Raw genomic sequence first — 20,538 nt, 5'->3', positions numbered from 1 at the left:
GGAAACAAAATCGAGACAGGTAGACGAGAGAGAAACCATCGGAACTATTGAATTAAATTCCAGTTGATGCAATCGATATACATACGTTCAAGAAGTGCGATTATATATATATATATATATATATATATATATATATATATATATATATATATATATATATATATATATATATATATATATATATCGAGGAACAATCTACTCCACATGTAATAATACTCTGCTCAGACTTACCTGCTTTAAGACAAATAGTACAGCCGTCCACCAACTCGATCTGCGCAACAGAATACACAAGAAAAGACAACTTTGGCCCCTAAGAAAAGAAAACATCTGCCCCAAGTGGTTTCTGCTTACCACCAGGGGTTTCACAGATGATACTCTATTGCTGCCAACCAAACATTACCGATACATCCTTGCTCTACAATATAGAGCAAGAACAGGCACTCTTCTTCGCCAACTTGTCCACCTTCTTTTCTGTTGTTTATTGGAGAAAAAAGAAATCAAAAGCAAGCAGTTTAAATTTAGATCGGTAGTGAGAAGGCAGACACTAGTTATTAGAAATCTTCTGTAGGAAATAAATGGGCAAGAGATTGCTACATGTCTCATCAACTAAAGGATTTATCACACAAGCAACTCTGGCAACCAAACAAATGCCGAACACAGCAGGCATATTTTCCAGGAGAATAGCATTTTCTATCGTAAGGTCAGATAAAGAGGCACTAATGTCATTTTGAACAACAATTTGTCACGTTTTATGCTGTCATATTCTTATTCTATGACTAGTCATTGCTCGTGTTACAGTTACATGCTGATCTTAGGATCTAGGTGGATTCTATCGAATATTACAATCATGATCAGTCACTAATCTGGAAGGTATCTATCAGCTCATTATTTCTTTGATATTCAACTTTCAGGTTACTAAAAGAAAGCCCCTCACCTAAAAGCCTTTTGGAAAAGCACTTAGTCAGCTGATTAGCATTCAAGTCAAGACTTATTTGAAGAATCCTATTCCATGGCATGGTACTGTCTGATCTTAAGTTTATTAATAGAAGCATGTTTAACAAAAAAGATATCAGTATTTACATGTATAATTGATTGCAAGGAAACAAAAAAAAAAAAAAAAAATCCTTCCAGCAGTACTTTGTTTTCCCCAAGAAAAAAAAGCATCTACCATCCAACAGCAGATCATTCGTTAGTTTCAGCTCAAGTCAGTTGCACACTTATTAGCAAATTTGATTGGTACAGTGAGGTCTAAAATGCTTTTGTATACTTCCTGATATTAAACTAGAAATAGATTGCACTATTTATAGATGCATCATATCATGAGTATTCAACTATCGTCTAGTTAGTGAAAAGACCACACAATTGACCTACCTTAACAAATTGATTATTGATTAAAGGTGTCGATGCAAGATTTTGTTACTTATAAGCCTTTGCAAGAGCTTTATAAATAAGTTCTGATGAGGTTCTCCAACTAGTGACAATTTAAATCATTCTTAACAATAATACCAACCTGCTTCTACTAAAAAAAGCTACTTAATTAATGCATCAAAAGACATGGAATTGCACATACATCTAACTGTACTTCAGTGACACCAAGAAAAGATATCACAATTCATAGCATTCAAGAAGTAGCAAGATCCAGCTTACCTGTTTTAGTTTTAGTCAATGACGGTTGCACAACAACATGCATGGTGACAACCCCTGAAGGAAGTTCACCAAAAGGTGATCTGCACTGGGCAATTGTTGTGTTGTTCTCTAATACTTTGCCAGCACTTATCAATTTGACATCATTAGCCACCTTTGGTATAATCTTCTTGTCTGCAGAGAATGCAAGGACAGAAGATGATTGAGTCACTAATGAAATTAGCAATATAAAGCTAAATTAGATCAGCAAAAAATTTAGACAATCACAGGATAATATCACAAAGACAGAGAACAGACCAAAACATAAAAGTGAAAGTAACATGATGAGTATATGTAATCATTTAAATGCTACAATAATAAATTTATAGGAAAAAAAATCCTAATAACCATATGTAACTAAATCGCCAAACTTTAGATGAGCCTTAAGCAGCTTATAGTCAAACGCAACTAGTGCTACTGCAATACACACTTATATGGCCAAAATTGGCATTCGATATTCCATGTCTTAAAGCAAGATTTGCTCCTTTGGTTCCAAATAAAGGTCTTTTCGAGGAGAGTTGTGAGAGAAATGGAGTGAGACAATTCTCTTCAGAAAATATAACAATATCAACGTTACTAGTCTAACTGTATAAGTAGGATTTTCTCTTTTTGCATATCCAAAAAATCAAGCTACGAGTCCATTAGCCAATTTGACATAGATAACACCCAAAGGTTCTCCTTTCAAAGAGATACAGATACATGCCATTGAAAAGAACAGATTTAAACACAGTAAGTAAACTAAACTCGAATAACCAACTGAAAAAAGTTGTCCCTGTTATCAGATTAATGGCACAAACTTTAAAGCCTACAATTAGGCACCAAAAAGGAAACATATTCACAGAATATCCCAAAAAGATAAGATCAACCTGACTGGAAAAGCACAATACTGATAACAGATTGAATGAATCATAAAAGATACTTTAAAAGATCTCACCAGCCTGGCTAGAAAAGCCCACTGCCAACAAAAGGTTATTTTTAAACCCAATGTGATTGGTAGAATTATAGGTTTGACAGGACATATGATAAAATGCAACGAAAAATATCTCATCCATACAGTGTCAACCGAATCAACCAACTGCTATTCCTACAAATGAAATATTGTGTAAGCCCTTTCATGTCATTTCTCTGAACATAATGAATAAATACAAGTGTCACCCAATGACCTTCCTTTTATCTCTACAAGAAAACACCAAAAATGGAAAGGCACTGTCACCAATGATCATGAGAATCAGAAGCGGAAAAAGAAACAGGGCACTAAATCAATAAATCCAAGCTTCTAAGTATCACCCAGCCTTGCAAGACTCATTATATGATAGTGATAAATAGAACATGAACTGTAACTTATACCTGATTCTAATTATAACTCTACAATCAAGATACTTGATCTACATATCCAAGCTTCCAAGTATAACTTAGCCTTCAAGGAGACCTTACATGGTAGTGTAAACGGAACAGGCAAATTATATCTATAACCTGATTCTGACCATAACTTCAAATTCCAACTAAACTATGGAATTTATTCTTTTCCCTCATTACTTAGGAACTGACTCGAGACAGCTTAGTAAAAACTAAAAGATAAACTTATATTATGCACTATAACAAATCTTGTTTTATAGATTATATCATCATTTGCAAAGTGCTCCAAACTAGACAAACTAGTATTACATAAAATTCTCAAGAGGCATTCTGGTAAAAACCATCTCATATTTTATGCATCTTCCTAAAAGTTTGAGTACATCATAAGCAGTATAAGAATGAGATTTTAATTTCAAGAACATGTTATACATTTCTTAGCTTGCAGTGTTGTTTTTTCTTCTTTGTCATAGCACTTCTGGCCCATTTAGATCAGAAACAGCCACGCATTTACCCCATTTTTCAATATAGTATCCATCACACGCACTTACAATTCTACCCTTTTGGCATGACCATCAGCTACTTATATGTCACCACCCTAATAAAATTGACATTAAAATTTTTAAAAAGTAAATCTCAAACCATAAATATTCATTAAAGTCTTGCCACAGATATCATATAAACAAAAGTACAAAAAGCCACCGATTTGAAGTACAAGCAAATTGGAACAACATTAGGAGGGCAATGTGAGAATTTTTCTCTGAGAATTGCACTTTGCCACAATAAGATGCATAAAAAAATGAACAAGGTGAACATGTGTACTCCTGAAAAGGACACAATGTTGCACAAACAAATGGCAGAATACATGTTTTTACTTAAATAATTATACTTTTCATTCATCATATTAAACAGCATACAAGACACTTAGTTGAACGTGAGACTTATCAATAACACAACAATGTGATGTCGCAATAGAACGGCAGATTATTCAGACACTATAACAGACACAAATACCATTGATCAGGCACAGATTGTAATGCATACCACATGAATGTTTCAGCAAAACTTTTGACAAGTATTGCAGAATATACACATATTGAAAGAAACAAATATTATGAACTAAATAAAATATCTGAAATATATTCAATTTTTCAGTGAGCTCAATGTTTAGTACTAGAAGTGAGTAAAGAAGCAGCTTCAAACCGGACAATACAGAACCACAGAAAAGATAACTAGAGAAAAGATTGACACTGAGACGTGGCCCTTGAGATTTGACCTTCACAACTTGAATTATCGTGGCAGAGCGTTGACGTTATCCGGTTAAGTATTCGGTTAATCACCGTAAAATTTTGAAAATACATAAAGTTGAGATCATTATTCACGGTTGATATGCAATGACATAAATGTGGATTATTGTGTCTGGCGGTTAGCAACAAATTGGCATCACATAACGTCACCAACAAAACTTGACAGCAACCTAGCAAACTAAGTGTCGTAATAATTTTGTTCATATAGGAAGCGGATCGACATTAAACTTAAATGTAAATATATTCTGATATTTCGTTTGAACTTTTAAGTCGGCATCGCTGCGAAAAGAATCAAAAATAGGATTCACCGTAAACATATTTTGACTTGTTGAAAGATCTAAGAATCGTATACCAAAATCAAGAAACGACAAGTTCACTTTCACGGGAAAAAAAGACTTGCTGATTTGAGAACCAAAGACTAAAAGAAACGTGAACTCCTACCTCGCGGCCACTCGGATATTATCCTTTCCTTGAGCATGGCGACGGTGGAAGAAGCAGAGTAGCGGATCGGGCCGATGTCCGTTCCATCATACAGCCGAAACTTGAGCTCGATCAGATCCTCGTCTGGCATTTGCTCTCTCCGATCTAGTCACCGATCACCCAAAATGTAAAGATCAGTCAAGATACGAACTAACGATTCATCCACCGGAGAAGCGAATAGGTACCATCACAAAATCGAAATCAAGGAGAGGGGGCAAGAACCACACCTTTCGCAGCGCAAGCTAGCGGGGACGTCGGGATCCAGAAGCGAAAGCAACCGAGGAGGAGATCCCAGGAACGCGGGAGCGGGATCAATGAGGGGGATCTTGAGATTAGAGATCCACAGGTGGAGGGTTAGGGTTCAAGAACGGCAGCGTTCGATCGCAAGAAGAAGATAGATAATATGAGGAAAACGGAAATTAAAGACAAGGAATCGTCAGATTAATAAAACCAACAAGAAATAAATATATATACTAATGACAACACAATGCATGTATGTAACAACGAGCCATTCCTCTCCTCCCGGTTGCTGCCGTGGGCCCCACATCTGGGTCACGCGTGGCCGCCCGACGCCGCCAATCACATGACGGATAGGTGATGGGTAGCTAAAAGTGAAAGGACGGTAGAAGGCGGTGCCAACCTCTTCTATTCTTTTTTGCCAAGAACATAACTCTTTTATATATATTTATAAATATATATATATATATATGTACATATATACATATGTATATACACACATATATATCCTAAGAGTCCCACCAATGTGTGTTGCATGTGTTGCCTATCTCTACATGAGCATGGATCACGGAGCAGATAGATATAGAGAGGTTGACATCCCAATCTCAAGCTTCTCCTGGATGGAGCAGTAGAAGATGATTGCTATCAAATCGAAGATGAAAAGAGTCTGCATGCGCAAGCTTTCAGTGGTTTAGTGGCCTTTGCATGTTGTCCCCAATCTGACTCCTGGCTAGGTGTTGTTTCTTCATGCTCCCTTGACGTTTTCAAATACGAATTGTCCCAAATACCAATCACTTTGGTGGATATCGTCAAACCTTTGAGTCCGGATCACGTTACCGTGGTCGTCGTCTTCTTCTGCGGGCAGCCTTTAAAAGATCCGCACCCTCCCTCTCCTTGGAAACACGCCCTCTCCCTCTCCTTTGAGACACACTCCTTGGCTCGCCTAACTGATCATCTCCATGAAGTCTTCTGTTGCCATAGAGTTGGACCCGGGGATGTGATATCGAGACCAAGGAGAAGACTTGGTTTTTGTTTCAGGTTTCCATGGACAATCCCGGTTTTGTAAGGCATGGTATGCTGAGGCTTCCACCGGGATTCAGGTTCCATCCCACTGATGAAGAGCTTGTGGTTCAGTACCTCAAGAGGAAGGTCTGCTCCTTCCCCTTGCCGGCCTCCATCATCCCCGAGATCGATCTCAGGAACCATGACCCATGGGATCTACCCGGTCAGTGCCTCTTCCATGAGAGAATTTTTGTTGTTATAACTTCTAACGTGATCGAAACTATATATCATGGCTGCGATGTCATAGGTGGGCGCGAAGAGGTCCGGTACTTGTTCAGCTTCAGAGAGGCAACATATCTGAACCGAAACCGATCGAATCAGAGGGCAAGATCCGGATGCTGGAAAGTAGCAGGGAAGGAGAGGCAAGTGGTGGCTTCCGGGTGCAACCAGGTGGTGGGGATGAAGAAGGTTTTGGTCTTCTATCGAGGAAAGCCGCCGACGAGAACCGATTGGATCATGCATGAGTATCGCCTCGCCCGGCCCGATGCCAATCCAAGAAATGATGCAACTCATGTGAGCTCTTACTCGTACCTTAGTAGCTCTTGATGATGAGTTACTGAACTGAATTGGAATTTAATGATGCAGAGTTGCATGGTTCCAAACGGAGATTGGGTGTTGTGTCGCATCTTTAGGAAGAAGAGAGCCGCCAAGATGGAGGCCGAAGAAGATGATGAACAGGCAGGAGAGCAGACGATGAGGATGGGAGATGATGGCTCCAGCTGCGTCACTGAGCTCCCTGATGTATCTAGTGATGGAGAGGAAGCGAGTTCAAGCAGCATGAGTTCACCTCCATGAGAACAAGTTACTGTAACATCACATGCTCACACTCTCCGTCCTCTAGTTGTCTTCTTCCTGGAAACCAGACGCAGAATAAAGTTCGAGCTGTAAATTCTAGGAGATACGTGTAATCTCTTCATCTCTTGCAAGTAATCCTTTGTACTACTGAAACAGTGATCATCCGTTGTGTGTTTGCCTGCAACTCTGAGTTCAGATATCCGCTAAACACAACATGAACTCCCGAGTAGGAGATGATGATTCATTCTCCAAGCTGCAGCTCTGGAGATGGATTCGAGTTCAACGGCATCAGTGGATCAATCAATTAGGCGACACCACCTTATCCTCCAGCTCTTCCATGGACCACAAAAGCTGCACTTTTTCTTCCCCCAAGTCATCTGTGTTGATCGAAGTAGTAGTCCATGATCAAGACGCTGAGGATTGCGACGACACAGGAAATGGACACTCATTTGGATCAGATTTAAAGACTTGTACCTCGATGATTCTGAATCACAAACTTCTCCTTCCACCACTGTCGAGGTCATAAACTCGTGCAGAAACACTCGCCATCATGCTCTCCTTGCATCTATGGCAACTTAATTCCGGTGGCAATAGTATCTTAATTGTATGTGGTTAGCAATCGTTTTAGTCCTCTCAACCACGAATGCTCAAGAGAAAAGAAGGGGTACTTCGCAAGCGTGACGAGTTCCACGCCCTAAGCTTATGGCGTAGATATGACATATTAAAAACTAAGTCTGTAGAACATGACATAGACTTGGATATGCCATTTTGCTGATGCACCACCTAATTTGGCACTTACATGCAACAACGTCATGTCTCAGGCTTATTAAACTTATGGGCGGCGTTATAAAGTTAATGCGAGGTCATAATCTTATGCTCCAACATAGATGAGAACGAGACGGAAACCAAGTAATCAAATAGGTCACATCTTAGTGAAACAAAACAGAAATGTAGGGATATGAAGGACCAGCAAAGTAGATTGACATGTGTATTGTATGGTCATCCGCATTTGTTCTTGCAACGACAGCCCCAAAAAGTACAGCCGACCGATGTTTCTTGTGAGCTTGGATTTGGAATCATCATCCGTCTTGAGCTTTGGGTATCCATCCAAGACAGCAACCTACAGGCCTTCGTCCACGTTCCATTCAATGAAAGCTCTGTCCAGATTGCGGCTAGTAATATAGGGGCATGTACATACGGAATCAAAAAATAACAATTTGGAAGAACGAATTAAGCATCATAAGAACCAAACACCTAAACACCGGAAGTCAAACCTATCGCCGATTCAGTTCATCTTCGGTTCTCGAGCTGCGGTCCAAGACAGCATGCGTGTTTCTTCAAGATCGTGATGTCATGATCCAGCAGGAATTCATGTACCGAACTTGAGTGTAGCACTGGATTGCTGACTTGGTTCTTCTTAGTCAATCCATCACATAAGGCTGCAGGCATGATGGAACACGTGATTTGTTTAGGCTGCAGTGCACTTTGACCAACCATAGGGAATTTGAGCCGAACAAGAAACACAAACATCACACATGAATTTAAAATCTAGAAGAGCTGGACGGAATAGAATGGTCTGGTGGTCACAATACTCTGACGGACAGTGGGGCCTGTGGGCCGGTTGGATCTGCGAAGTCACTCGACATATGAATACAAACACCACATGAAGACTTAAATCACAATCTGACACTGGTTTTGGTTGGACTGAACGATGTACCAATTCTAATAATCTGTTATCATCAAAAAAATGATAAGAATGTTATAATCCAATTCTAGGTCATGGATGCACCAGTAAATACCAGTCAGTACTAGAACCACATCATGATACCCTGCCATCAATCCCACCTTGGATTGGACTGCTGTAGTTGGGGATAATTCAACCTCCCACTACTTCCGCTTAGGTCGAGCGGATACTGATGAATTAAAATGCATACCTAAACATCTTCAAAATGACACAAAAATGCAAGTTCACACCCACTTGACACAATCCAGCATTTCTCTGGTTCACCTCTATCTCAACATACAGACGAGAGACAGTCAGACATGATAAGTTAATCTTCTTGAAATACTTTTACCTTCTGACACAGAATTGCATGATTCTGACAAATTCACCACTGTTTAAATAAGTGGACCAAAGGATATGGAAACAAGGAAAAAAGGTCATTGTGTGCAAATAATAATTAACCTGTGGCATGATAAGAAAGACAACATTCTAAGCACATGTAATGAGTACTGTTTGCATATAATTGCACTCCTATACTCACAAAGGTATTGTGATGATTCTGAATCAATAGCTTTCGACTTCATTTGAGAAACCATGAAAGAAGTAAACAGCAATCAAAATGAGGAAACCTATATGTAGATCATGACAGACAAAATACACGATTCTTCATGTTGCAAGAGGGATAAGCAAGTGAAGTAGAGAAGAAAAGTAATATCAAATCTGAGATGCAAATTTTCTAGAGACAAAAGAGAATAGATAAAGAGAATAAATTCTTATCTAACAGTACCATTTCAAATGCTTGTTTTAAGCAAAAATACACAACAAAATCCGTCGGTTGCAACGATTTCCAAAGCAGAAAAGAAAGAATTATCAATGGCACTACATCTGATCTCGAGTCTATTTATTTCCAACTGCAGCAGTACTTGCTGCAGTTTCTTGTTGTGGTTCAGCACAAGCCCTCAAGACAGCTTCATTCTGCATTACAATAAAAAACAACCTTTTCTATGTAAAAAAAATTTGATTCTGAAAGGAAAACTAATTGCCGAATTCATCGCATTATCAAAGATGCTAAGTAATGAAATACAGTATTTACATAAACATGAGCTTGGAATTTCAAAATTTAGGGATTTCCAAGACAAGAGCATAATTTGTTTTATGCTTCCTAGATCCAACAATTAACCAAAAACAGATCAGGCTATACAGCAAAATGCCCATTCCATGATAAAAAGGGGTAAAACTGTCCCCTGAATGTTTAACCTAAAAAAAATTTAGATAGTCAACAACAAAATAGAACAGCAAAAAACATGGTTTTGCTTCCTTGAGTTATGTTTAATGGACACTACTGACTCAATCCATAATATGATGCTTCACTTATCTGTGGATGCTTTCCTACTTCCAGCGGGAGAGCAAAGTAAGGTTGTCAAAGGTATATCACAAGGCAAGTGTGCTGTACAAAGAAACAGCATAACCCGTTTTTGTTAGGACACCATATTTAGCATCCAGATTCCAGCTCCAAAGAATAGCAATCTTAAAGACCCTACCGAACACCCAGAAAGTGGAGATCTTGTCTACTATTCACCAGTGTTTATATGAAATCTCTTTTAATCGATTAGAACCGTTAAATGCTAAGATAATAACCTGGACATTACGAGGCACTGATGCTAAGATATTAAGTTTCTCCAGCATATAACAGCAGCACCCATTTCTCTGCCAAAAGGAAGAAGCACAAGCTGACTAAGGGCATTGGATAGATATTTCCTTGAAAGAATCCGGGAAAAAGGAATGCCCTGGCAAATGAAGCCAGGAATAATCATTTCCCTTCCTTTCCCCTAAAATCTCTAGAACCTACACAGATTTCCCCTAAAATCTCTAGAACATACACAGATTTCCCCTAAAATCTCTAGAACCTACACAGATTTCTACTATACACCTCAGTGCGATCCGATCTCATGTGTGACTAACTGCCCATAAGCAACTCATACAACCTACAATACACTTTGGGCACACAAAATATCCGGGCAGCTGGAATTCAGAAACCTAAAAATATCCAATAAAAAGTCGATTTTTCTAGAAAAGAACCGTCTTCTATGTTAATTTTATGAGAAAGATGTAATTTTGTTAGGGTTTTGATATACAAAAGCAACGCAAACAACAACGAACTCACCGACTCAAGTTAATCAACACCGTATAATTCGATCAAGAAAACAATCCATTCTGAATCAATAATCTCGACCGGGCTCGGGTTTCGACGGGTTCGTCCGATCCTCGATCGAGAACCCTAGAGAAATGGGGAAGAATTGAGGAGCGGGATGCAGAGTCACCTGCCAGACGCGGCGGAGGCGCTTCTTGGCGTTGTTCTTGCGGGTGGTGGTGAGCTTGATCCGCTTCCAGAGGAGCCCCGGCGAGTTGTTCCGCTTCACGATCTCCAGCGCCCGCGTCCCCGAAAACGCCCCCATAAACCCCGCCATCTCTCCCCCGTCGCTCTTTGCGCGCGTGGCGGTGGGAGGCAACGAGGTGCTCTTCGGGAATAAAACGCTGTAGGGTTCAGCTACTCGTCTCATTAATAACAGGCCGTTACGACGGAGAAATGTGCAATAATAACGGTTTTGTCACGTATATAACGCAGTGATAATGATTGTAACGTATCACATTGGAAGAATACCTAATAACACAAGAATATATATATATATATATGTAAAATAGATATAGATATATATATATATATATATATATTTATATTTATATAAACAGAGTATAAGGACGGGTAATAATAAAAACTGTATTTAGAAAATATTGCAAAAATTAGACACTTACTGTAATTTAATTATTTACATCTTCAAATAAAATAAAAAACTTGGAACTATGGTTCAATTACAACTTCTTTTTGTATAGGCATATACAAAATATATATGTAAAATAGCCAACCCAACTTGAGTGGATTGCTGTCAGGATCCGATGTGAGGGGATAACAAAAATATTAGCTTAGTCCTAGTCTAGATTAAAAATTGGATCTCCGTCCGATCCTAATCTTAATCTTATTTTGTTTTTTTAATATGGAAATTGAATGGAAAGTGCTACGATTGCTTGATTTTGTTTAGTCAATTGAACTGTACTACATATTGACTAACCAACAAGTTGACCCGAACACGAGACACAAATATCACACCGATTCCCAAGCGAAGGACAAATGTCGTTTCAAATGTACGTATAATTAGCGAGGTGCAAACGCGACCAGTCACCAGCGAGGTGCTCCCGCCTTTATAGCCTTCCCACGATAATTAGCGGAAGGCAGGCGCTGCATTCTCCTCCTCCTCTTCCTTCGTAAGTAAAGAGTCATACGATCGAATCTTGTCCGGCATGATCTCCTGCCTGATCACCTTCCCGACAAACGTAGCTTTTGCTCTTTCTTTCAGCATGAACAAATCGTTATCTGTTTGTTATCTGAAGAATGATCTGTTGTTTCATTTTCCTTCCATTTTCAGTTGCGTACTCTTCCATCTGTGGATCGCCGGCCAAGTGTTCACGTCGGGTGGCGGAGGAGGCACCGGAATCCCGTGAGCTTTTTACCTTCCTATGGACAAGCCATGCATTGCCAAGAGCAAATAGGTCACTCTGTGTTTGTCACTCTAAGTTCTTCTCAGAGTGACATTATAATCTTAAGTAGATAATATAGTGATAGAAATAGTTGTAGGAGAGAAAAGCTACATATTCTTCCTTTCATGAGAGTAGAAATGATGCAAGAAAAAGTACAGAAATTAAACCTGAAACTTCAAGAAGACACGAAGAGAAAGAAAGGGGCTCACTTCACACTCACGAGGAAGAAAAGATTCAGTCTCCGTGTGCTGCAGTAAAGAAAAGATGATTGGTCCATTTTATGGTTCCATGACTCTGGTGGCTTGATCCATATTTGCAACATTGTAGGTCTTTCGATCTTGGATGCATCGAGCTTTTCCTCTGATTTCCCCAACATGGATCCTCTGCGTGTCACAGTCGGCGTCTCACGGCTAGAACTGACAGGCTTCAGTGTGAACGAGCTGCTATATGAGGAGCATGGAGTAATTCCTGAACTTGCAGGGATGCGGTCTGTGACCTTGGTCTTCAATCGGGGGACGTCCATGGAACACATAGAAAGGATGATCACAGCTCTGTCACATCTCTCGACGACGTTCCTCGATGAGAACCGATCACAGAACCAAGTTGGGAGTGGTGTGTTTACACAAACCGTTTGCTGGGTTTATTCGGGAGCTCAGTCCAAGGGAGGCCTTCTTCGCGAAGAAGAGGAACCGTGGACATTGGTGAAAGCCTCGGGGAGATATGTGGCGAGCTCATCTGCACGTTCCCACCACGTGTTCCGGTGCTGAACCCCGGAGAGGTCGTAACCAGGGAAGCTTTGGACTATCTGCAGGATGCGAGGAACATGGGAGCAGCAAGCAGATCCTCGACTCTCGTCCATGATAGTCTGCATCCGATGCTCATAGAATTGGAATCGGAATACAGATCTAAATATAAGTACCAAGATTCTATTTATCAGACGTGGATTGGATTGTGTTCGCAACCGAGGAAGCAGACGTCTCCTTCCTAAGTCCGTCTCGACTGTTTTAGTTAATTTGAACCCAAGTTTGAAAGTATCCAATGGAAAAGAAGCCTAATTGATATAAAAGTCAAGTTTTCTATGTGTTTGTGTTCTCAAACTAACAAGAATACTTTTTTGAAATTCGATCAAGATTGATAAGTTAATTTATATTTCTCGTATATGATATTTTTTGTATAAGCTTACGATGTTTTTATATATATATGTAGCAAAAAAATTATAAGCTTATTTAAATTACACTCCAAGTAGTATAAAAAGTAAGTTTTTTTTTTTTACATGATTTTCTTTTCGAACTATATATTAATTTGCATTATATTTTGAGTGTTTTTTCCTCCGTTATAATATTTTTTATAGGTATTTTATTGAGGTGCCACACGCGTGCTATCCATATTCAAATATATTATTGAGGTATCGGACGCATGGTATTCATGATCAGCATTATTCTAATCGGATCAGATCAGTCGTCTCGTGGATTTGACGCAACACGAAGTATAAATATCCTTTTAAATAGACCTGTCGATGACATTGTTTTCGATGCGACGGACAAATGCCTATTTAACTGTACCTACCGGGGACATTGTTTTGGGATAGAGAAACAGTGAGAGCTTTCACGCGGAGCCAACGCCACCGATCACCAGCGAGGTGACATACGATCGAACATTGTTCGCCATGATCTCCTCGCCGACCACCTTCCCAACAAACGTAGCTTTTGATCTTTCTTTCAGCATGAACTAATCATTGTCTGTTTATTATCTGAATAATGATTTGTTGTTTCATTTTCCTTCCATTTCCAGTTGCGTACTCTTCCGTCCGTGGATCGCCGGCCAAGTGTTCACGTCGGGTGGCGGAGGAGGCACCGGAATCCTGTGAGCTTTTTACCTCCCTATGTACAAGCCATGCATTGCCAAGAGTAAAAAGGTCACTCTGTGTTTAAACTCTCTTTAAAAATATTTTTAAACTCTCTTTTCATAATTTAACCTTAAATATCTTCTTCTTCTTCTTCTTCCAGTCTTTCTCCTCTTCTTCTTTTCCCTATGGCAATGGCGACGACAAGTGCTCATGATTGACAACATCCATAATGAACTTCACCGACCAAGAAAATAAGGGATTATTAGAAAGAAATAAAATCAGTAATATTGAGACTGTACTTCAAATGTGGAGATTCTTCTTATGATTTCGACGCTTCACATTTTTCCTATTATGTTTTTTCTCGGTTTTCTTCAGTCAGTCTTTCAATTCAAACATGACGAATTCATATGTTAAGAAGATTATCCTCAGAATTACTGGACATTTTCAACAACTTATTCTACGTACAAAACAACAGAAATCTCAGATAGTTCATAGCTGTGAGTAATTTGCATACCTTGTTCCTGCTGCTATTGTTACACAGGACACCTGTGCATATCCAACCAAGAAACAAACTACCGCTGAGCGCACCGAGGACGACAACTATGGTGGTGTAGCTCCTTATGCGACGAATGCCCCCTTCGTTTCTGCTCTAATGGCCTTTGCAGAACGAGACGCAGCTTACTTTTGTTTTCCAGGACACAATGGAGGCAAAGCTGCGCCGGCAATGCTCTCCCAACTCTTTGGCCCCGACGTATTCACGTATGACTCGACTCCCCTCCCCTGGATCGGCAACTTGTTCTCCTCCGAAGGACCACTCACCGCAGCCCAGAAGCTGGCCGCCGAAGTATTTGGCTCATCTGAGACATGGTTTCTCGTGGGAGGATCCAGCTGCGGAGTGATGGCATCGATCATGGCCACTTGCTCTCCTGGTGACTTCCTCGTTCTCCCTAGGAATGCACATATCTCTGCGACTCACGCCATGGTCTTATCCGGAGCCATACCAAAATACATCACGCCGGAGTACAGCTCGCTTTGGGACGTTGCCGGCGGAGTCACCCCATCACAGGTGGAGACAGCTATAGAGGAGCTGAAGGAAGGTGGGAAACGAGCTGCTGCGGTCCTCATCACCTCACCAACTTATCAGGGGATATGCTGCAAGATCGATGAGATCACCAAGCTGTGTCACTCGCACGGCGTTCCGGTAATCGTAGACGAAGCCCACGGTGCGCACTTCAAGTTTCATCCGAGGCTTCCGATGACGGCGCTGGAGCAAGGTGCCGACCTCGTGGTTCAATCTACGCACAAGGTTCTCTCCTCTCTTTCGCAGTCGTCGATGCTGCACATGTCCGGACATCGTGTGGACAGGGAAAGAGTACGCAGATGCCTCGAAGCACTTCAGAGCACCAGCTCGAGCTATCTACTCCTGGCGTCTTTGGACGCTGCCAGAGCTCAGCTGAGCGAGAATCCAGGAACCATCTTGGGTAAAGCCATGGAAATGGCGGACCTCGCGAGGCTTCAGATAGGGCGAATTCCAGGTCTTTCGATCTTGGATGCATCGTGCTTTTCCTCTGATTTCCCCGATATGGATCCTCTGCGTGTCACAGTCGGTGTCTCACGGCTAGGACTGACAGGCTTCAAGGTGAATGAGCTGCTATGTGAGGAGCACGGAGTCATACCCGAGCTTGCAGGGATGCGGTCTGTGACCTTGGTCTTCAATTGGGGGACGTCCATGGAGCACACAGAAAGGCTGATCACAGCTCTGTCACATCTCTCGACGACGTTCCACGATGAGAACCGATCACAGAACCAAGTTGGGAGTGGTGTGATTACACCGTTTGCTGGGTTTAGTCGGGAGCTCAGTCCAAGGGAGGCCTTCTTCGCGAAGAAGAGGAAAGTGGACATTGGAGAAAGCCTCGGGAAGATATGTGGCGAGCTCATCTGCACGTTCCCACCAGGTGTTCCGGTGCTGAACCCCGGAGAAGTCGTAACCAGGGAAGCTTTGGACTATCTGCAGGATGCGAGGAACAAGGGAGCTGTGATCTTGGGAGCAGCAGATCCTCGACTCTCTTCCATGTTAGTGTGCAGCGAGTGAAGCTTTCCGACCAGAGCCAACAGGACGAGTCCATCCGAGTTGGAATCGGAATACAGATCCAAGTATAAGTACTGAGTCAGATTCTAATTGTAGCACATCTGGATTGGGTTCGCAACCAAGGAAGGAAGTATCGCTCTACTTTCCAGTCTGTCTCAGTTGCTTAATTTAATTTGGAGTTTCCGAGTCTGTCTCAATTGCTAAATATAAATTTGGAGTCTGAAGGATTCTGTCGAATCCCCAAATTGGAAAGTATCCAATGAAAACGCCTGAACGAACCTGAAATGTCTTTTTACACCAATGTTACTATAAATATTGAAAATGATCGTATACATCACTCCGGTCAATGTTGCGGTTGCCGTCAAATCTAATGAGCGTGATGTGTCGATTGCCAACATGGCATACCCCCATACTATATTTGAATAAAAAAAAGTCATAGATCAAGTTGCTTACATTTTGGTGTGAACTGTGAGTACTCGTTACAACGGGAAAGGTGCCAATAATAATGGTTTTGGCACTTATATAATGCAGTTATTATAATGATGAGTAATAATAGCAAAAAAATATAAGAATTTATGTAAAATGATATATATATATATATTTATATAAACAGAGAGTAAGGATGAGTAATAATCAAATCTGTATCAATAAAATATTACAAAAATTAGACATTTATTATAATATAATGATTTACATCTTCAAGTAAAATTAAATAAATTATTGTTACATAATTTTAAAAACTAAATATTAAAATAGATTTTATTATTACGTCGAGTACCTAAGGAACTCCGATAAAAGTCTCTCATTTTAGGTTTAGGTTGTTCTCACGAGTTATCCTCCTTAATATTTTTTTGTCTTTCCGGTTCCGCATTACCCTTAGTGCATAAAATATTTTTTTTGGTATGATTTTCTTTTCAAAATAATAAAAATATCTATTTGAAACCTCACAAATGTTGATAAGTTAATTTGCATTGTATTTTTGGGCATCTTTTTCTCCCTTATAATATTTTTTGTATAGATTTACTATATCTTATTGAGGTGCCAACATGTTCTGTTGTTTTATTTGAGATGTCAAATACATATATCCATGTTCAAAATTATTCTAATATGACGAATTCATGCATCTTGCGTTTGTAACTATACCTATCGACGACATTATTTTCAGTGGGAAGTTAACATGTCCTTTTTAACTATACCGACAGATGACATTATTTTGGGATAGACGGAATAGCGAGAGCTCTCGATGATTGCCTCTTTTGTCGCCGTGGACCAAACACTACCACGCACCATAAACGCCTTCCCACGATGATTTAGTGGACGGCAGGCACCGCACTCTCTACCTTCTTCTTCTTCTTCTTCTTCTTCTTCTTCGTGTGATTCAGAGTCGTACGATCGAAACTTTGTCCGCCATGATCTTCTCCCTGACCACCTTCCCGACAAACGTAGCTTTTGCTCTTCTTTTGGCATGAACTAATCACTCTCTGTTTGTTATCTAAAGAATGACTTGTTGTTTCATTTTCCTTCCATTTTCAGCTGCTTGATCTTCCATCTGTGGATCGCCGGCCAAGACTTCACGTCGGGTGGTGGAGGAGGCACCGGAATCCCGTGAGCTTTTTACCTTCCAATGTACAATTTCATGCATTGCCAAGAGTAGACAGGTCACACTCTGTGTTTGGATCATCTCCTCTGTGAGGGAAGTATAAGATATTCTTAGTGTGGCATTATAATCTTAAGTAGACAATATAGCGATAAGAAATGGTTGTAGGAGAGAGAAGCTACAGATTCTTCATTTCATGAGAGTTACAAACGACGCAAGAAAAAGACAGAAATAAAACCAGAAACTTGAAAAGGGGAAAAGAGAAGACTTTTAAGAAAATGGGGCTCAATTTACATTGATCAGGGAGAAAAGATTCAGTCCACAATTGCTGCAGTCAAATAGGAAAAGATGACTGGTCCAATGAGGATTATATATATATATATATGGAAACTGCGTTGGTCCATTAATGCTATTTGTGACCCATTTTCTGGAAATTGGTACATAGTAATGGCTGTTCTCACTAAGAACAATAATCCATGTTCTATAGCACTTTGTTGGTCACATAGTACACACAACTTCGTAGGCTGGCATAGACCGATGAAAACAAACAAGCAAGCATTAGTTCCTTCAGTGATTGTTGTTTTTCTACTGAGACCCAATCTGAGTATGTAGAAAAATGTTTAAATCATAATGCTGATTTGCACATATATGTTTTCTAACCTGCGTTAGAAACTATGTATGAACATTAGCCAAACAACCATTAGATTTGATTTCTCAACTGTTTTACACTCAAAAAGCCATCAGAAACAAGTGCATACGTTGTTCTTGCTGCTATTGTTACGCAGGAAACCTGTGCATGTCAAACCAAGAAACAAGCTGCTTCTGAGAGCACTGAGGACGACGGCTATGGTGGTGTAGCTCCTTATGCGACGAATGCCCCTTTCGTTTCTGCTCTAATGGCCTTTGCAGAACTAGACCCAGCTTGCTTTCAGTTTCCAGGACACAATAGAGGCAAAGCTGCTCCGGCAATGCTCTCCCAACTCATTGGCCCCGACGTTTTCACGTATGATTTGGCTCCCATCCCCAGGATTGGCAACTTGTCCTCCTCCAAAGGACCACTCTCTGATGCCCAAAAGCTGGCGGCCGAATTATTTGGCTCATCGGAGACATGGTTTCTCGTGGGAGGAGCCAGCTGCGGGGTGATGGCATCGATCATGGCCACTTGCTCTCCTGGTGACTTCCTCGTTCTCCCTAGGAATGCACATATCTCTGCGACTCACGCCATGGTCTTATCCGGAGCCATACCAAAAAACATCACGCCGGAGTACAGCTCGCTTTGGGACGTTGCCGGCGGAGTCACCCCATCACAGGTGGAGACAGCTATAGAGGAGCTGAAGGAAGCTGGCAAAAGAGCTGCTGCAGTCTTCATCACCTCACCAACTTATCAGGGGATATGCTGCAGGATCGATGAGATCACCAATCTGTGTCACTCGCACGGCCTTCCGGTAATCGTAGACGAAGCCCACGGTGCGTACTTCAAGTTTCATCCTAGGCTTCCGATGACGGCGCTGGAGCAAGGTGCCGACCTCGTGGTTCAATCTACGCACAAGGTTCTCTCCTCTCTTTCGCAGTCGTCGATGCTGCACATGTCCGGACATCGTGTGGACAGAGAAAGAGTACGCAGATGCCTCGAAGCACTTCAGAGCACCAGCTCGAGCTATCTACTCCTGGCGTCCTTGGACGCTACCAGAGCTCAGCTGAGCGAGAATCCAGGAGCCATCTTGGGTAAAGCCATGGAAATGGCGGACCTCGCGAGGCTTCAGATAGGGCGAATTCCAGGTCTTTCGATCTTGGATGCATCGAGCTTTTCCTCTGATTTCCCCAATATGGATCCTCTGCGTGTCACAGTCGGTGTCTCACGGCTAGGACTGACCGGCTTCAAGGTGAATGAGCTGCTACGTGAGGAGCACGGAGTCATACCTCAGTTTGAAGGGATGCGGTCTGTGACCTTGGTCTTCAACTGGGGGACGTCCATGGAGCACACAGAAAGGCTGATCACAGCTCTGTCACATCTCTCGACGAGGTTCCTCGATGAGAACCAATCGCAGAACCAAGTTGGGAGTGGCGCGATTACACCGTTTGCTGGGTTTAGGCGGGAGCTCAGTCCGAGGGAGGCCTTCTTCGCGAAGAAGAGGAAAGTGAACATTGGAGAAAGCCTCGGGGAGATATGTGGCGAGCTCATCTGCACGATGCCACCAGGTATTCCGGTGCTGAACCCCGGTGAAGTCATAACCAGGGAAGCTTTGGACTATCTGCTGGATGCGAGGAACAAGGCAGTTGTGATCAAGGGAGCAGCGGATCCTCGACTCTCTTCCATGGTAGTGTGCAGCGAGTGAAGCTTCCGACGAGTGACACCAGGACGGAGTCCATCCGATGCTTATCGAATTCAAATCGGAATGCAGATCTAAATCCGATCGGTTAACATCCCCCGTGTGCAATAAATAAAAATAGTTTTAAGTATTCTAATTGTACCTCAATAATGGATTTGATTAAGTCTTGAGATTTATGAGTAAATAGAAAAAGTACATTGCAATACACTTGAGACATCTTTTTATAATGTGTTGGACAGTCATTATGTCACGATTATGATAGATATAAAAGGTATGTATGTATAACCATAAATGAGTCGTGAGATCATATATCAACAAATTAATACTATGATTACGAGGTAATCATTTTATGAAGCCAATTTTATCGTCAAATCGAATGAGCGTAATATGTGGTTCCCTATATCACATTCTAATAAAGAAAAACCAGAAACCAATTGACGCG

The 20,538-nt window shown here is 41.1% G+C and overlaps 5 protein-coding genes across 7 annotated transcripts; 3 read left to right on the top strand and 2 right to left on the bottom strand.

The window, feature by feature from the left end:
- Positions 1-188: 188 nt before the first annotated feature.
- On the bottom strand, positions 189-5,256 carry LOC103968463 (membrane-anchored ubiquitin-fold protein 3). The gene is made up of 4 exons (XM_009381695.3): positions 5,051-5,256; positions 4,785-4,928; positions 1,648-1,818; positions 189-471 (listed from the first exon to the last, which is right to left on the bottom strand). The coding sequence occupies exons 2-4, from the start codon at positions 4,912-4,914 to the stop codon at positions 416-418; spliced, it is 357 nt and encodes a 118-aa protein (XP_009379970.2). The 5' UTR covers positions 4,915-4,928; positions 5,051-5,256; the 3' UTR covers positions 189-415.
- Positions 5,257-5,928: 672 nt separating this feature from the next.
- On the top strand, positions 5,929-7,070 carry LOC135625876 (NAC domain-containing protein 83-like). Its single transcript, XM_065130995.1, has 3 exons — positions 5,929-6,285; positions 6,370-6,635; positions 6,708-7,070. Exons 1-3 carry the CDS (start codon positions 6,105-6,107, stop codon positions 6,915-6,917), a joined length of 657 nt encoding a protein of 218 aa, XP_064987067.1. The 5' UTR covers positions 5,929-6,104; the 3' UTR covers positions 6,918-7,070.
- A 2,323-nt stretch (positions 7,071-9,393) lies between these two features.
- Positions 9,394-11,167, bottom strand: LOC103968461 (uncharacterized). Its single transcript, XM_009381693.3, has 2 exons — positions 10,962-11,167; positions 9,394-9,615 (listed from the first exon to the last, which is right to left on the bottom strand). The coding sequence occupies exons 1-2, from the start codon at positions 11,106-11,108 to the stop codon at positions 9,538-9,540; spliced, it is 225 nt and encodes a 74-aa protein (XP_009379968.1). The 5' UTR covers positions 11,109-11,167; the 3' UTR covers positions 9,394-9,537.
- Positions 11,168-13,796: 2,629 nt separating this feature from the next.
- LOC103969780 (uncharacterized) lies at positions 13,797-16,458 on the top strand. Of its 2 annotated transcripts, XM_065127626.1 has the most exons (4): positions 13,797-13,933; positions 14,026-14,097; positions 14,622-14,688; positions 14,776-16,458. In XM_065127626.1, the coding sequence occupies exons 1-4, from the start codon at positions 13,901-13,903 to the stop codon at positions 16,170-16,172; spliced, it is 1,569 nt and encodes a 522-aa protein (XP_064983698.1). In that variant the 5' UTR covers positions 13,797-13,900; the 3' UTR covers positions 16,173-16,458. The 2 variants fall into 2 exon arrangements, with proteins under 2 accessions (XP_064983698.1, XP_064983697.1); XM_065127625.1 differs by having other exon boundaries at positions 14,622-16,458.
- Positions 16,459-17,455: 997 nt separating this feature from the next.
- Positions 17,456-20,301, top strand: LOC135625614 (uncharacterized). 2 transcript variants are annotated; one of them, XM_065130646.1, is made up of 3 exons: positions 17,456-17,611; positions 17,703-17,795; positions 18,552-20,301. In XM_065130646.1, exons 1-3 carry the CDS (start codon positions 17,579-17,581, stop codon positions 20,100-20,102), a joined length of 1,677 nt encoding a protein of 558 aa, XP_064986718.1. In that variant the 5' UTR covers positions 17,456-17,578; the 3' UTR covers positions 20,103-20,301. The 2 variants fall into 2 exon arrangements, with proteins under 2 accessions (XP_064986718.1, XP_064986719.1); XM_065130647.1 differs by having other exon boundaries at positions 17,457-17,611; positions 17,703-17,774.
- The last annotated feature ends 237 nt before the right edge of the window (positions 20,302-20,538 follow it).

This window comes from Musa acuminata, chromosome BXJ2-10 (genome assembly GCF_036884655.1).
Source record: "Musa acuminata AAA Group cultivar baxijiao chromosome BXJ2-10, Cavendish_Baxijiao_AAA, whole genome shotgun sequence".
Classification (NCBI taxonomy): domain Eukaryota; kingdom Viridiplantae; phylum Streptophyta; class Magnoliopsida; order Zingiberales; family Musaceae; genus Musa; species Musa acuminata.
The sequence above is the reverse complement of the archived record's forward strand: the minus strand, read 5'-3'. Positions and strand labels throughout refer to the sequence as shown.